Here is a 17,722-nt window from a genome sequence, read left to right on the forward strand (position 1 = left end):
GCATCTATTATTGTGTTAATTTAATTGTGTTGGTATTCTTTTATGGTTTTTCGAGGGCTATAGACAAGGTCGTAAGTTTGGTCTCAGCTTTGGAAGGGATACTTCACATAGCCAAAATCACTACGTAGACAGCATCATGCTGAACAATAAATAGGCTACTTTATTCAAATAAAATCTAGATTTACATGTGCACTTATTCACATTCAAAGTATAGCGCGTGCACTCCAAAGGTTCACGCGGGTTTGGCAAGGGTTTGCACAAATATATATTAAATGCATTATGCATAATATAATTCTGTTATAATAAATAATAAATCGAAATATTCGTAGGGACAATACTTTCTTTCCCAAAGCTGGTCGGGACATGTCCCTCCGTCCCTATTCACAATAACGCCATTGGCTGCAGGTGGAAGATTATGTACTGACAGGAATAAGATCCTAGATGTACCTGTATATATACGACTTGAAAATGTATGGATGATAAGTAAATTAATTCAAAACACTCACTCCTGTATAGGCTGAGGTGATTGGTTGATCCTAGTGAAAACCTGACTGTACCATGTGTGATTCTCCCATCCTATCAGACCTCAGTACAACCATGTGAATATTAGAGGAAGATGTCTGCCCGTGTGACGGGAGATTAATTATGAGATGTGGCAAGAATTAGACCGGTTAGGCTCCTTCCTCAGAGGCGCAACTGTCAGTGTTGAGTGATTTAATCCAACGCAAAACTAGTTGACCCGTCTGTCTACTAATAAATGGCGTCGGCATTAGAACTCAAATGAGTAAACATGCATGACTCATAGTGAATAATATTTCAGTTGTTATTGGCAGCTTGTCAAATCCAGCAAATGTAAAACATTTCCGGCATTTTGCATTTGTGACATTTTATGGACCAGATCAGAAATAGATTCTAAATGGAAAACGATACATCGAATAGGAATGGTAAAGATGGGACCCATTTTGTATTCTCTAGTCAAACAGCAAAGAGCATCACACAGCGCAGGTCATAGGATTGTAATGAGCAAGGTTTTATTCAAAAAGAAAAAAGTACAGCCCATATTTGAACATAAAGATATTTACAAGATATTAAACTGAGTGAGATAGGACAAAAATAAAAATCATGGTGTTAATTTAAAAGCATGTGTATGAGATATGATTGTTATTAAAAAGAAAAGGCACAGAGGCTGGGTACGGTTCTCGGTCAAGCGCTGAATCAAACTGATCGGTGGGAAGAGCTATGGAGAGCTACCTCCACATGGTCTGGGGGCTCCGATGGAGGAGGAGGGAGGGCTAACGTCCCTCCTACCAGCCTGAGTGCCTTTCCGAAGAACAGACATCGTTTTAGTTTAGATCTCGCTCCAGAGTTAGGGGAAAATTCATTTTTGGTTCCCGTCCTGTGGCATCCCTGGCACAGCCCAAGCCCATATACAGCGAAGCAAATGATCTCCTGGTTCACTTGATGTCCAGAAAAAACTACTGGAGAGAACGGAAATGAGGCTTATGGCTAAATGCCATTCTGCCGCCAAAATGTATTTCTCTGATATAGCAGGAACTACTCTTCCAGATTAGAAAATATATATAGATCACAATAATAATAATAAATATCAATTTATTATTATTATCATACAAAAAGAATAGCTATACACAAATACTGTACAATCTACAGTAAGCATGGAGCTAAGGTAAAATCACAACATTTAAGCTAATCAACATAAATTATGAAGGACATAAATGTACAGAATTTAGAGCCCCTTCTTTGAGGGGTTGCTCTGATGGAAACCCTGTGTGCTTTGTTTGGTCAAGTTGGGTTCACTAGTTCATTTAGTGGCGCAAAATCAATTAACGGAAACCACTGAAAAATACTTGGGTACGGGTCGAGAGGAGGGAGAAACTGTACATGTAATAGTTTAAGCACTGCAGGTGTTGACAATTTTAAAATAGATCCCACGTTGATTTGCAGCAAGTTAATATTAAACAACAAAATGTACAAACACCTCTGAGCAGCAATTTGTACGTTAAAAAAATAACCATTAAAAATATGAGCAACAACTAAACAGTGAAAAAAAGTGTAGTAGTGAGTAGTCAAGGGGACGTCTACAGCAACATATATTCTAAAACGATATATACACATCTCCACAATCCACACAAAATAACCAACCAGACGTGGATAGAGACAGACTCCGGGCGTCCGGGACTCGGGGGTAGGACGTCCACACATTGTGTGGATGTCAGGCATAGCAGCTGTAATAGACCAGGATTGTAGAAAAGTATGTGTTGCAATAACATCAGTAAGAAGATAACAATAAAGGCCAGTTTGAATCACGAGGGCCACATCTCTCATGAATGTCGCAAGGCCATCCGTTTACATTCAGACTGCGCATCCTCTGGTCCTTTGGATGAACTGCACATCCTGCCCAGTGGGATAATGACTAGCTGATATGTTGTTTCTCAATACTTCACTGGTTAAGCAAGAAGAAATGCTAACGATTATCAGGAGTCGCCATTTCATCCCTATTCTGTCCCACATCTCGCTAATTAAAAAAATGAAAACAAAAACAGTAACTGCCAGAATATTTTTCATACCGTGTGAATGGTGCGTCAAGAAATCTTGGTTGTTACACGAGTACATATATGCATGGTTTCTGGATCATTTCTACCATGGCTTTCTCTAGGGGGTTAAAATCTTCAGCAGAATCACGCCTATTCCTCATGGCGGATGACTGACGTTTACATTTAGGGCCCTTAGCAGATGCTATTGTCAAAAGCGACAACCATTCACACACATACACACACCGACGGCGGAGTCAACCATGCAAGGCGACAGCCAGCTCATCGAGAGCAGTTAGGGTGAGGCGTCTTGCTCAGGGACACCTCAACACTCAGTTAGAAGGAACAGGTGATCAAACTAGCAACCTTCAGGTTACAAGTCAACCCTCTGTAGCTCCCGAGCTAGTGCCGCCCTACTTGACTTATTATAAGTTAGGATTTGCCAAAAAAACATGAAGCATTACGCAATGCTTTGGACACAGGTTTAGATGATGAACATGAGACGTGGACAGCGTTATTAACCTGGCGTCGGCCTGAAAACCACAACAATGACACCCTTTGTGTCTCCACACAGCCCCGCCCACTCGGGAATGGACCAGGACATGCCTTTTGGCCAGGTTACCCGACTGGCAAACAGGTCTCCTCTTCTCTAACGTCACCTCCTCACGTCTGGAGGCGAGTCGGTGCTTCTAGCATTAGCCTTTTTTATTTCTCACCAGTTTGCTCTGGTGCCATGATTTAGCAATCTGGCCCAAAAACCAAAAGGCACGAGTAAACAAGGAGGCACTAAAACTGCTCCTCCCCCGCCAGTAGCCCCTCCCCCGAACTGGCAGAAGAGCAAGTCTAAAAAAAACGACTAAACAATTAAAGAGTTCTACCTAAGTTAACAAACAGCAGTATGAACCGAGAGAGAAGGGAGGGATAAGAGAACGCAGCACGGCGGCGCAGCCCTTTGTAACAGGTCGTTTAGGTCTGCTGGTGAGAGGTCAACCACGCGGGCGCCGGGCCCCCGGGGTGAAACCCTCAGCAGTAGGAGGCTCTTCGCTACGCCCCCTGGTCTCTTCCCCGTTCCAGTTCAAACTGGCTTTTTTAAAGTCAGCACATGCGCCACCCCGCCACATCCTCCCCACTTCCTGTTCACATCCGGGGTGCAAAACGGCGGCATCCGTCGAGACTTCGCCCTTCCTGATGCCCTGGACCCCCCCCCCCCCCTACCCCCCCGGCCCCCCCTTAGAGGGAGCTGCCCCCCTCCGTGTCGCTGTCGTTGGGGGCCCCCCGGTAGACTGGGCCCTTGGCCTGCAGGGGCGGCTCGTATTTGCGTTGAGAGCTAGGGCCCTCGCTGCTGTGCCAGATGCCGTAGAAAAAGTAGATGGCGAAGCCTGCAGGTGGAGGTGGAGGAGAGAGATGTAAGGTTGTGCAGGGTTAAGTGGCTCAACACCAGGGTACGAGCTGCTGTCCGTGTGTGCCTCTCAGACGCATGTGACCACAAGTAAGGGCACATTTCTGATTCACTTCCCATTTCACAACTTCCTGCTGTCAACTATCAATACTACAAAACTATGCCTACACATTTCTTCCGCGAAACATCAACACCTTGAATACTTCTTTATAAGAAGCCATTTGTAGGGAGTGACTACTCTAGACCCTCTGACACCCTGCTCTGTGAGTTTGTGCGTGAGTGTGTTTGTCTGTGTGTGTCTCTCTCTGTCTATCTGCCTGTCTCTGTGCGTCTTACCGAGGACCATCCAGACTGCGAAGCGACACCAGGTGCTCAGGTCCAGCTGCATCATGAGGTAGATGTTGACAAACACGCTAAAGATAGGCAGCCAGGGCAGCAGAGGGACCTGGAGACACCAAAGATACCCAAGACTCAGTACATCTGTATCGCACACTGGAAGGTCATGGGTCAAGGGAACAGGAGGAGGTTACCTTAAAGGTCAGCTCCTCCTTGCTCTGGGGCTGTCGCCAGATGATGACGACGCAGACGGCGCAGAGCAGGGTCAGGACGACGACGGCCGTGACCACGACAGGTTGCGCTGCGATGAGCTCGTGGAGGTGGGTGGCCAGCACCACGCACAGTATGGTGATGAAGACGGCTGCCGCGCAGGGAAACAAGTGTTAACCTAAAGCAGCCACACATTGTTGTATACGGTCGCTGGACAATTAAAACAAGATCCATGCCAGAAGAAGCACTTGTGATTCTTTTGGACTGTGTGAGTAGCATGCATGTTAGAGCCCCGCTGGGCCCGCCAGAAACAGCAGGGATTGGACAGGCTGCACTCGTCCGACTCATTTGTCACACGCGACAGAAAGAGGAACAGGCACTACCACAAAAGCCACCGCATTCAGAGAGAGTGGGCTCAGTGACCAGACTGGCTCTGGAGGTGATTCAACATCTCTAACAAGAGAGCAGCCCACCAAGACGCTGGGACACTTACAGATGATGGCGGTGGTGGCGTAGACTATGTTGCCCGAGATGAGGGTGGGGCTCTTGTGGCTCGGCATGAAAAGCTGCTTCAAGGTGAAGCCCTCCTGGGGCCCGTCCTCGGGCTCCCCGCTGTCCTCGTCGCCGCTGTCGCAGCCCCGGGTCACCGCCACCTTCTCCCCGCCCACCAGCTCCACCAGCTTGTCCGTCTGGCTGGAGGAGCCTGGCACGGACCCGCCCAGGGTGCCTGGCTGGTACCTGGGAAGGAGAGTTCCACCATGACCGCCTGCTTTGCCTTCAGGGACTCTGTCTGTGGGTCTGTGTGTCTGTGTGTCTCTGTGTGTGGAGTTTTCTACATTTCACATGTTTTGCTCCAAACAGTGATTGGGGCTTAGAATGCTGCTTGCATTCATATTTCTGAAATGCAATACCCATCAACGACTTCATTCGGGATGAATAAAGTAACCCAAAGACAGTACTTGGGTATAAGCTGAAACTGGAGGGCGGCCCTGCATGTGAGGGCAGGGGATGCAGGACTAACCGGAGGATGAGGACGCAGATGGCCACCAGGGAGTATGCCAGCAGAGTCCCGATGGACATCAGGTCCACCAGGGCGGCCAGGTCGAACAGGAAGGCCATCAACGCTGCCGGAGAGAACAGAAACAAACATGCGTCTCACATCTGTAGCATGAGGTTCTGTCTCTAGAGACATCTCCAGGGGATCATTGTCTACTGGTGCCACCATCATTGCATTCAGGGTGGCACCCTATCAAATTTGGTCCCACCCCCCTGTCGCAGTATTGGCCTGTCCTTTTCACGTACCATCCATCTGTGTAGATTAATTTGAAATACATTTTAAAATGTCTGTATAGCACAGGAACCGTCTCTTTATCCTCCTCCTCCCTCAACAAACATCTCTGCGTTCTAATAACAGGCTGCTGAGGTTATTGACTACCCATCTCCTTCCCTTTCCTGGTGATCCATCAGCCAGAATAGGGCGTGAATATGCTCTTCTAACAGCAATAGTGTAAAGCCCAACTTTTCAGCGGGTCTCATAACTGGAACTTGCAATGGGACCCGTTTCAAACGAGATCACTAACCCCAGCACTGTTCAAAACCTCCGCCCTCTCTCTACCTCTCGAGGACAAGTGTTTGGGGAGAAACTAACTTATATACACATACATATACACACATACACACATACATAACATTTGCTTCAGAAAACTTTGTGTGTATATGCAAACTCGAGTCTGCCTGTCCACCAACCGAGTTCATTTGTAACGAGGAGTACTCGAGTAATCGATTCGTCACGCCCATCCCTAACACACACACACACACACACACACACACACACACACACACACACACACACACACCTTAGCCTCTGTCTTGATCCCTGATCTCAAGCAGGAGCTAAACGTCTAGATTCAGAATTTCCTCATGAGAACGATGGAGCAAATCAGATTAAAGATAGTCTGTAAGCCATATGAACCGTAGACGGATCAAATACTACTAATCAACCAAGGCAAAGAGGTGTATATAGAGGCGTACCAGCCACGATGCCGGACACAATGGTAGCCAGCAGGGGGGTCTTGGTGCGCCCATTGATCTTGCCGAGCACCCTGAAGAGCAGGCCGTCCTCAGCCATGGCGTAGATGACCCTGGGCATGGGGAACATGGAGCCCAAGAGACTGGGCGAGGGAGAAGGGAGGGAAGGCTTTAGTATACAATAATCCGGCGCGAAATCTATGGGGGCCGCCATCTTTGCCTGTCGCAATCGCTGCGTTGCTGAAATGTTACTTGCCGCTGCCCTCTAATGGTTTTTCAGTGAAAAGCATCCTGCTCGCGGACTTTTCGTAGTGACAGGTATAAACAACAACATGGAAAATTGGATAGATGTCAGGCACTGGCCAAAACTTACCGATGAAGGTAATTTATTGACAACGTAATGTATTAAGATGTGCATTAATTGATGACAACAATAAAACATAGCGGCCATTACTAGCTGTGTTTGCTAATATGTTCACAAGCTTCACAAGTTGCAAATAGCTAACCACGACCAGTTGTAGCAGTTGTAGCAATAAAATACATGTCCTTACAGGTATTCAGGATTATTTTATTAATCGTCTGGCAAGCGATGAGCTTCAGAACGCAAACTTCAGGGCACTGATGAAGGTCAGAATTATATGAGCTCCGGATGGATTGGCCAGAGATACTACACGCCATCGCAGATCAGCTCATCAGGTTAAAATGTGTCGTGAGGTTTTCACAGGCAGTGAACTCGTACCATAATTTGTCAGTAACCATACAGAGGGAAGATGGCAAAATTCTTGAATGTGTGTGTGACTGCGTGGCCGGCCAAGGGAAGTGTTGTAGCCATACAGCAGGACTACTGTACAAAATGAAAGATGCAACAGCAAGAGGGTTCACAGGCCTGGCCTGCACAGACACAGCATGTTCTTCCCGGCATAATTGAACAGCTCATGTACTAAAAAAAACTAAAGAAAAAGGAGAACATTTCGCATCAGCAACAACCGCCTACGGGGACCAACGCGCTACTTCCGTAGCAAAACACGGCAAGTGATGTGATTCCAGCACCTCAGCAATGTCGGCGCTGCTTTACTTCCTGTTTCGCCGGATTAGTGTATAAATATCTTTATTGAAGCTTTCTGGGAAATATGGCATTTTAACACATTTCTATGAGCTCTAAAGCAACTACGCGTTGTAATGTCAGTGCTTTGGTAATGGCAACATCCATCGCAGGAACATTTACCCAGTATAATCAAAAGTCGATATAGTCAATGGTTACAGCAACGAATATGAAGCAGGGCCAGATGCTGACAGACGACTGGTGTCAAAAACAACGGACAAATTGGGCACCGACTGTAAATGCATGAATATCTTTGTCTTGAGAGTAAGAATTTGACTGATGGAGCGGAGGCTGCTGCTCGTGCATGCGCGCCTCACCTGGTGGAGAGGGCGCACAGGGAGCCCACAGCTACGATGTAGCGGGCCGGCGCCCAGCCCACGTAGCTGAAGGCCTCGGGGAGGGGGCTCTGCGTGTTGAGCTGGTAGTAGGGCATCATCATGGTGAGCGCCGCCGACACGCCGAAGTAGGCGAAGAAGCAGATGAGCAGGGAGGCCACGATGCCGATGGGGATGGAACGCATGGGGTTCTTGGCTTCCTCGCCTGGGGGAGGGGGGGCGTGCGGGGGGAAAAAGCACATGATGGTGAGATAATTGTCTTTGGTCACGATGAATAAGAACGCAATGCCAGACCCAAAAGGGGTTTGTCAAAATGGGCCGTTCGTCATAAAACAACAATGAGGAATATGTGTAAAAGGCAGGCTGGTTTAGAAAAAGGCTGATATAAATCAACCTCAGAGGTGCTACACGGTTTGCGTGAATAATTAGCCCGGCGGCTATGTCGGATCTCCTGATTAGAACAGGATGGCGTTCACAGCTACTCACTTGTTGTAGCGATGCAGTCGAAGCCAACAAAGGCGTAGAAGCAGGTGGCTGCACCAGACAGGATGCCCTTAAGACCAAACGGAGCGAAGCCGCCAACACCAAAGTCCTTCTGGACGCTGGAACACGAAGAAGAGGATGGCGGCATTAATACAAACACATCCACTCACTTTCAACAGAAATACAATTCAAACCTCCCACTGACGATTCATTAAGGCAACATTTCATTGGGATTTCCCCAGAAAAAGCTCAACACTACGGTATAGATTGCACAACTATAAATATATAATTGGTTTCGGGAACAAATTACACCAGGGGTTCACTACAAAAGTGGTTCACTACACCAATGATATTAATAGAATATGTTACGAGCCGTTTACACATTATTCCAGCTATAAGTGGCTGAGCCAGTGTGACCTGTCACACTGGCTGTTCTCGCTGGTTAGTCAGTGCCGGTGGTTAGGAGCCACGGCACTACACAACAAGGACTCAGCGAACACATGAATGAAGGAAAGGCAAGTGGCATGTGGGACGGGGCAGAACACTGACTTTATGGGCTTTGAGAAGTTGCTGCTGTTGTAGAAGCGCTCAAAGTCGTCCTGCTTCAGGTCCCAGTTGGCCGTGTCCCCCTTCACGAAGCCCGAGATGATGACGAATCCCAGCACCACCAGGTTGATGCCCGTGAAGATCTTGTTCACCAATGCTGACTCGTTCACACCAAACGCCAGCAGGCCTGAGTTGTGAAGCAAGGCAGGAGGAGAGGGGGAGGTGGAGGAGGAGCAAGAGGGCCAGCACCATGTCAATAACAGGAACAGCATGGCGCGTGTTTCCTCATGTTTTTGCATGAAATACGGGTGTGGGCGGAAACACTTTCTAAAAATGTTCTCGCTAACACGCTTAAATGTTCATTGCTAATAACAGAAAAAATAAAAGTTGCAAACTACGTCAAACCAGTCAAGTCCACAGCAGCTGCAGGGTTGCCAATTTGGCAGCTTATTACATTTTCCAGTTTATTAAGAAGGTCAACATAGGTGGCCCTAAAAGAAAACAGATTAGCATTAGGCAGAATCTAGCCCACACTCACCAGTGAGTAGCAGGATGAGGATGAGCGCGAACAGGTCCGGGTACTCAGCCAGCACGTTCCCGGGAACCTTCATAGCCATGGCCACCTTGAAGAACCCAGAGATCTTCTGCTCCACAAGATTATCAAACGTGGAGCTCCAGGCTCTGGCCACGCTGGCAGTGCCTGGAAAGAGACGGGGAACAATGATGGTTGCGAATGAATACACACATACACTGCAACAGACCCTGCGATAAACGCCCGACCCCGGAGATGGATCCCCCAGCTCACCGATGACGTAGGAGAGGATGAGGTTCCAGCCTGTGATGAAGGCCCAGATCTCCCCCACCGTCACGTAGCTGTACATGTAGGCCGAGCCCGTCTTGGGGACGCGGGCGCCAAACTCAGCGTAGCACAGGCCGGCCAGCATGGAGGAGAGCGCTGCGATGAGGAAACACAGGACGATGGCCGGGCCCGCCTTCTCCCGGGCGACCTCACCGGCGAGCACGTAGACGCCCGCGCCGAGCGTGGAGCCGACGCCGAGGGCGATGAGGTCCAGGGTGGACAGGCAGCGGGCGAAGCGGGTCTCCTCGCCATTGCAGTCCAAGGCCCGTCGACGGAGCAGCGCCTTGCCAAAGGTGGCCAGCTTGTCCGCCATTTTCTTTTAATATGTGGGACTGTGTGTCTTCTATACTGTGGTGTAAGTGTGCCTCTTGCCCTGGGTTGAATGAGTGAATGTCTGTAAATGTAGAGGAGAAGCTACAACTAAAAACAGCTTGTCGGGCTGGCCGTGTGTGAAGAGATTGCAACAGAGGGGCGGCAGTCACAGCTCCACTACGCGTGAGGATAAGAGGTCGGACGTCACAATAGATTGTAAAGCGGGCCCAGAGATATGGCCGATCCAGAAGTCTTTTATGATCTATGTAAAAGAAATGCAGAGAGAACGGTTAGAAACGATGCAATAGACTCAGTGCCGTGGTCATGATGATCATCATGTTGGACTGAGTGAAATAAACTGTTTAAATAACAACATTGTGAAAGGTTGGTTTCAGAGAACGGCTCCCGTCATTTATTCAGAAACATAGGTTATAAACTTGAGTAAACCACTGTGTGTGAGTATGCTTTAGAACGGTAGGAGCCCAATGATGCAACGTCCTGGAATTCAGAGACTTGCCAAGCCTGATGCAACGCTGCAGGGATGTTACACAGAGAGGCTGAACCTCCTGTCCAAACACCATGGCTCTCTGCTCTCCTCGGCCACATCTGGCCTGAACTATCTTTTCATTTGTAAAACACTGCTCGCACCACTGTAAAAGCAGAAAACCAAACCCTGAGCCTCGACCCCCGGGCCATCGCCCGCAGAGCCATGCCTCAGACGGTAGGTGTGATGTTATTGCGACGGCCGGAGGTAGGACAGGGAGACGCCTGGGAAAGGCTTCCAACGCTGATAGGAGAGTAGCAAACAAGCTTTGGTAAACAAAGAGGAGAAGAGCTTTATATCATATTGGGTCCCTTACAGTAGACCCAATACGATACTGTTGAATGTGTACTTGAACACATTCAACTAGGGATGCAAACAATTAATCGATTATCGATTAATTGTCGATAAGAGATTACTCGATTAAAATAAATTACTTGCAATTAATCGCATTTTAACCCGTAATTCCCCAACCGTCCACGTGAGGGCGCACTTGACGCCAGACGTACTTGACGCACACGCGGGAACACAAGCGGGAACACAAGCAAAGCAGGGCCGTGTTCCAATACCCGTGCTTCCATGAATATACTTAAAGGAAGTATACTATCCGCACTGGCTACTACGTACATTTTTCAGATGCGAGTGCTGTTCCAAATCGAGTACTCCGTGGTGCACTAACCGGAAATTACGATCACGACTGCCGCCGTGGCTCCTCCCCCGCAATAAACATCCCGCTTTGAACGGTGAACTCTTTACGCCTAGCAGCTATAAAAACTATAAAAACTACAAAATGACTATATTAATGCAGGCTATGTGGAAAATGCGCCGACTTTGGCTCAGCCTGGCTCCGCCTCTTCTGCTACGTAGTTAAGAAGGCTGCCGTTGAGTACGGGAGTGTCCTTCGATCCACACTTCACGATTAGCCCGTTTTGAGTACGGCATCCGGGTCCTTGAAGTATACTTCTTTTCGCCGGATCTGAATTGGAGTACTGCGTACTCAAATTTTGGCTAGTAAGTACGGACAGTACGGGTATTGGAACACGGCAGGACGGAGTGCAGTATGGAGCCACTTTAAGTTGGTTAATGACGACAAAGACGCCAAATGCACAATATGTGGAAGTATTCTAAAGTACAACAACTAAACGACTTTGTTGAATTACCACCTAAATGTGTCACATTCAGAAGGAAATTCAGCTTCTCAGAAGAATTGCCGCTTATCAATTAATCGATCATCGATCGATAAGATGAAACAACTATCGATTAATGAATTACTCGATAATTTGCATCCCTACATTCAACCCTATATTTTACCAATGGAAGAATGTCAGGACCATGTGTTTCAGTGTATATTATGATAGTGTTGCAATAATTTGTTTTCAACAAAATAATCCTTGACCAACTATTGAAAAATTATCTCTGAATATGCAACAAGCAAAGAAAACACAGACATTGATGCAAGAGCCAGGATTCGGGTCAGATGAACTACAAATAATGATGATTACCCCATGTTTGGTCTAAAAGGGCTGGACTAGTTGCAGTTATCTGCATAGATAGATATATATATATATATATACACACACAATTTGTAGGATTCAACAACTTTTTTGTTTGTTTTTAGAAGTAATCTAAATTGTTGATATTCTATCTTAAAAGAAGAGTGTTTTATGGGCGAAACAAAGGACGGTTAGGGTTAGAGAAGAAAGAAGGCAGGTTGTTGGTGCATTCCTCCATTGTTTAGATATGGAGTTCGTCAAAGCATTACTAGAATGGCCATACTCCATTCTTGGCAGTGTATCATAACCAGAGACATAGCCAAAGCAACCGAGCTGCCCTTTAGGCTTACTTGAAAAATACTTTAACATGTGATTCTTTAGACTCTATTCACTACTTGTCTGAGTAGTTAAACCAAGACATGGACACCTCTCACAGCCGTGCACCTTGGCTTTTTCCTTTGAAACAAGATCTTGAATTTAAATATTGCTGTATTTAATACCTCCAGAACGAGCCTTATATAAATATAGTGACCGCTTATCTACAAGATCATGGCCTTTCTGGAGACCCGGTGGCCGTGGTCTGTGTGAGGCGGGCGGGGTATCAGCTCCCGGGTTGAGAGGTGACTATGTGGCAGACGCTGGGCTGACACTGGATCTCTGCGCTGACTGCTGAGCCGGCAGCAGGCCATTCAAGGTCCGTCAGTCACCATACACTGGCATCAGAAGACACCAGGGACACCCGAAACTACACGCCCTTATGCGGAGCGCCCTGCAGCCCCAGTCATTCCCATCTAGCCACCAGCCAATCAGACTGCCCCACAAGAAGGGATTTGCATGTATTTTACAGTTGAAAGGCCATTCCAGGCGGGTATAGAACATTGAGGCTGCATTCGACTAGTTTTTCTGCAGCAGTCTAAACCTTTGATATTCCATGTTCAAAGGCCTGAGTGGGTCAGTCAGTTCTTTCCCCGTCCAGTACCACCTCGCGTTGATACTATGCCTTATACAATGCCCCCAGTCATCACACTGGGAATAAACACAGTATCCTATTAATACCAGTAAAACAACATAACCTACACCATCAAAGCGCTCCTCGCCCCAAAAAAGAATGTCCTGTACACTATGGTTAGGCAAGAGAAGACCAACAGAGCTAAACAATGTAATGAGAAACAAAAACACAGAGTAAAGTGGGATAATAAACAGGCGTGAGAAGAGCGATGGGAATAGGCTACGGGGCGCCTGGCGCAGCATTCCATCTGCCTGTACTGCTCCAGCAGGAATACAACCACTGGTGCATGGGGCTGCCGTGTTGGTTAATGGGTTGGTTAATGTTGGTACAGTCGTGCCCCTGAAACGGGCAAACCAGTGGGGCATGGGGCTACATTGTTGATGCCCCATGGCCCTGGTTTCACAGGCTTAATATGCATTTTTGGTATGGTTTTGATGATAAAGTATTTAGAACAGAGAGTGACTTCAGAAACACTAGTGCTGTGTGACCGTTAAGCGGTTTGTAAAAGGAAGAAGTAACCACACTTTTCATTTGCCACAAAATCGGGAGCCGTTATTGCACTGTAACAAGGCTTTTCCATGGAAATGGAATCCTTTATATGAGCCAAACATTGACATCAGACTTCAGGGGGAAAGCGATCCAAGGAAGGTTTTGGTAAGAAAAAACAAGTACCATTTAAAACTTACGTTCGCAAATTCAGGGAGAAAATCTTCCCAACTTCAAAAAAGCGACACTCAATTGAGAACATATAATCAATTCATATTAACACAATATCTTAGTGCTTCTTTAAAATGTAAAAATTATTACAAAAAACACTCGATCACAATAACTTCTGAATGATTTACTTGACGAGTCCCCGTTTACTGGAGTCCCCGTTGTCCCCCCCACTCTCCTGAGCCTGGTGCTTCCCCTCTTTTCATCGTGTTCCCGTCCCTCACCTGCTCTTCCGCCCATTATCTTTCAGACTTTGTTTCCCCTTCATTTTGCAGGGAACTGGAGGCTTTAAAAACATAGCTCAACAATGTCGGTAATTGGACTATAAAATAAAATGTGTTCATGTTGTGGTTTGATCCCTTTTTCGTTTTTTAGGACAACATGTGCTCAGCTGGCCTGTGGGTTCCAAAGGATACCAGCAGCACTGATATTGACCACTGCTTCAGAGCGGTTATCAGTGCCACGGTTAAGGGGTTAAACCTTGGACCTCAGGTTTCCGAAAGTCCCATTATTTTTTTAAACAAGCCTTAGTGTAACTTAGAAAGATCTCCAAAAACGTTAGGTGGCAGTCTGAACAAATAAAGGTTTAAAAAAGTACTTCATTGCACAACCAGCCACTCATAGCCAATATAAATGAGGACGCCATACATCACGATGGTGGTGTTCTAGCGATTCTTAGTGCTTTGTACTTGGTTCTATGAGAATCCTTACTGTACCGACAGCGATATACATCTTTCCCATTCTCATGACAAATGTACTTATTGTAAGTCCCTTTGGATAAAAGCGCCTGCTAAATGCCCTAAATGTAAATGTCCACATGAACCACAGGACACCGGGATGAAGGGGCCCTCTAGGACCTCCATCCCAAGCTGCCTAATCCGTTCCTTGTGGTTTTCACGAGGGTGCCCCAGTACGTGTGAGCTTGTGTAATCGCTGCAGGTTTCAGCCAGGTTGCGGTGGGCGTGGCCGTAGGCCCCGTCCTAATACTCCGAGTCTGTGCTGTCTGCAAACCCTCCCACGTAACAACACGGCAACGCCAACACAGCCCAGCGCGCATAATGGTGGATTAGCTCTTTTGGGCAGAGTCCATGTCCGGATTCACAGCCTTTTTTCACTGTTCAACACAATTTTCCCTGAGACAAGAATGGGAACATTTTAAGAAGGCGATGGCCTTCACTAATCATTTGTCTTCCAAGCTACAACTTCTTGAGCTTTGAATGTATGGAGTGAAGTGGGTCACTATCTAATCGACGAGTGCTGATTATAACAAGAGACAACAAGATGACCTTGATCATGAACTTTCTAGGTACCTTGAACTGGACAGCAGTTCTAGGAATTGATAAAGAGGGGTTTGTTTATGGCTACACTATTATCACATTAGATCAGTATAAACGACAATGTGAACTTTTAATGATAATATGTACAACTTAAATTGATAATTTAGAAACCAGGAACCTTGATGCATCAATGTAATCGCTTTGCTTGGTCAACATTGTCATGAAGTGCAGTGTCTCCCTAGTTTGATACGTTATACCCCCACAGGATCATCTCAACATAGAGGATCAAAATAATAAGACTTTAAAGGCAGTATTGATAATATTGATCATAAAGGAATTTTGCAGTGAGGGAAATGCATTTGTGTTGACGCTGGGAAGGCCAATGAAGGCAGAAAAATGCCTGAAGGACTTTTTGTTCAGTTCCCTGGGTCAAACCTTTGTAAACCTGTCTGACCCTGCCTGTCCCTCCGCACCACAGCAGCAGGCAGTCTTCATCTGTAAAGCAAGTTTCTGAAGTTCCAGACAATGGATGTCTAGCTGTTTGAAGTGCCGGAACAGTAGGGAAGTGTGCTTGTTAGCCACAAATACACTGAATACTGAATGGGGACTTACTGGACAATGTGCATATTTTGGCCTGTGCCTTGCATGTATGCGTGCAATGTGCCATTACTATAGAAAGATCTATTGCATCTAGAAATGTGCACAGTTGTGCATGATTGTCTGTGGACGCACTGCTGTGACTGAACTGTAAGGGGACCTTTTAAGCCAACGCACCAGGTATAAGCAGTATACGTGCAGAGAAAATCGTACAAAAGTAAAGTGAACCTTAAGATGGTTGGCAAATTATAGATGACTCTATTGTGCTTTTAGAGTATAGGGTTATGGGCATTTATTGCGTCTATTTATTTATATATATTGCAATCTTTTTTGATCTTTGATCTTCAGATTGTAGACAATATGTGGTCATAGGTTGCTGCATTTCCAGTGTAAATAAATTAACATGAATGTAAATTGTCAAGAATAGTTTTTGCAGAAAATAAACAGATGTCAGCCTTCTTCTAAATATGATCACTATTTTTCTGAAGCAAAAACATTTTTCCAACGCTACCTGTTGAATTCTAAATAGCATTCTGCCTTTGCGACTGGATACATATTAAATACAAACTAACAATTGGGACGGAAATTAAATATCCACAAAAGAAAGCGAATAGCATGTATATTCCTGCCAGTCCTACTCAGTCACTTACAATTTGACACATCGTTAGTGAATCTGCAGAGCAGGCATGGACGTTAATGATATTGCTTGAGCCCAGCGACCTTACTTGAGCATCCACTCATACACAGAATGTCACGAAGCATGCCTTTCACTCAGGTCTCACCGGAGTAACATGCCTCATTCTTATATGTCCCACCAGTGTAACATGTCCCACCAGTGTAACTTGTCCCACAGTGTAACACGTCCCACAGGGTCCTTACATGGCTCTATGTAGTCTCGCGTCCAGCTACAGTACACAACGATGCTAGCCGCAGCTATTAGCCGCCTAACAACAACACAGAGTAGAAACACAATATGTCCACCACAGCAACTCGACTAGATACCGTTTCTAAAATAACAGTTATTCACAATTGACGACAATGGTGCCACGTTAGCGTCCGGATACCTTAGTATTTGAGACGTTTTCCGCGCTTTTCAGGAGTCCAACGTCTCACTGAACTGACAATGAACCCACGTACAAATTACAACAGTTTACACGTAGTATAAACTAAATAACATTATTTGATAAAGACCCTCAGAAAGCAGTACCTTGTTCTTGTTTAATCCCGCCAGCAGCCGTGACAGCACGCGGGGGATTGCGTCAGACTACTACAAGGCTAGCCACTCTACGGAAGCAGAGTAACACATGCTACAATAAAAAACACACGAAACACCCGTCAAATACGGCCGTCGACGTCTTGAGACGCAGGATATTTACCTGGTGTCGTGGTAGTAGCGCCCAAACGCCCGAAAGTTACACACAATATGAATTAAAAAGGCGCCGCCTGGCTGATGAAACAACCCCGCTCAGGGCGGGCGTGTGTGGTTTTGATCGGGGGGGACGTGACGTCGGCCGTGCGCGTGTATAAACAAACCGTGATGTCAGCCGAGGAGGGGCTTACCATTCATGAATGGAAACTTAAGGGTTTATATAATTTAGGGTTATTCGTTTACGTGTTTATGGAGTAATACATAAATTGGACCGTTTAACAGGTGATGTGCACACACCGAGAGAGTGAGGGACAGTAAAAGTGAGGTGTGTGTGTGTGTGTGTGTGTGTGTGTGTGTGTGTGTGTGTGTGTGTGTGTGTGTGTGTGTGTGTGTGTGTGTGTGTGTGTGTGTGTGTGTGTGTGTTTGTCTGTCTGTGCCCATGTATGGAACAAGAGCACCAGTCATGTCCCCTAAACAGCGCACCGGCCGCTTATGTTCCTTAGTTACGAAAAAAGGAGGAAATATCGTACACAGTAACGTACATCATCTCTCTGTGCCCCCAG

The 17,722-nt window shown here is 46.4% G+C and overlaps 2 protein-coding genes across 2 annotated transcripts in view; both read right to left on the minus strand.

The window, feature by feature from the left end:
• Positions 1–3,284, minus strand: part of LOC130386022 (phosphatidylinositol-binding clathrin assembly protein-like) — a 20,195-nt gene extending 16,911 nt beyond the window's left edge. Inside the window, exon 1 of the mRNA XM_056594808.1 lies at positions 3,266–3,284. Coding sequence (XP_056450783.1) covers positions 3,266–3,284 — 19 coding nt within the window. The remainder of the gene's footprint in view (positions 1–3,265) is intronic.
• A 495-nt stretch (positions 3,285–3,779) lies between these two features.
• slc7a3a (solute carrier family 7 member 3a) lies at positions 3,780–17,450 on the minus strand. The gene is made up of 12 exons (XM_056594809.1): positions 17,167–17,450; positions 9,794–10,421; positions 9,527–9,688; positions 8,992–9,175; positions 8,446–8,561; positions 7,942–8,164; positions 6,526–6,665; positions 5,516–5,618; positions 4,988–5,232; positions 4,479–4,645; positions 4,285–4,393; positions 3,780–3,928 (listed from the first exon to the last, which is right to left on the minus strand). Exons 2-12 carry the CDS (start codon positions 10,158–10,160, stop codon positions 3,780–3,782), a joined length of 1,965 nt encoding a protein of 654 aa, XP_056450784.1. The 5' UTR covers positions 10,161–10,421; positions 17,167–17,450.
• Positions 17,451–17,722: the final 272 nt, after the last annotated feature.

Source organism: Gadus chalcogrammus, chromosome 7, assembly GCF_026213295.1.
Source record: "Gadus chalcogrammus isolate NIFS_2021 chromosome 7, NIFS_Gcha_1.0, whole genome shotgun sequence".
NCBI lineage: Eukaryota > Metazoa > Chordata > Actinopteri > Gadiformes > Gadidae > Gadus > Gadus chalcogrammus.

What these genes read in the sequence shown, in the direction of transcription:
- slc7a3a (XM_056594809.1), bottom strand. Translation starts at nt 10,160, where the DNA reads ATGGCGGACAAGCTGGCCACCTTTGGCAAGGCGCTGCTCCGTCGACGG. An exon ending in ATCTGCGTCCTCATCCTCCG is followed by an intron (nt 5,233 to 5,515) that starts GTTAGTCCTGCA and finishes TCTCCTTCCCAG; the next exon opens with GTACCAGCCAGGCACCCTGG. An exon ending in CGCAGTCTGGATGGTCCTCG is followed by an intron (nt 3,929 to 4,284) that starts GTAAGACGCACA and finishes CTCCACCTGCAG; the next exon opens with GCTTCGCCATCTACTTTTTC.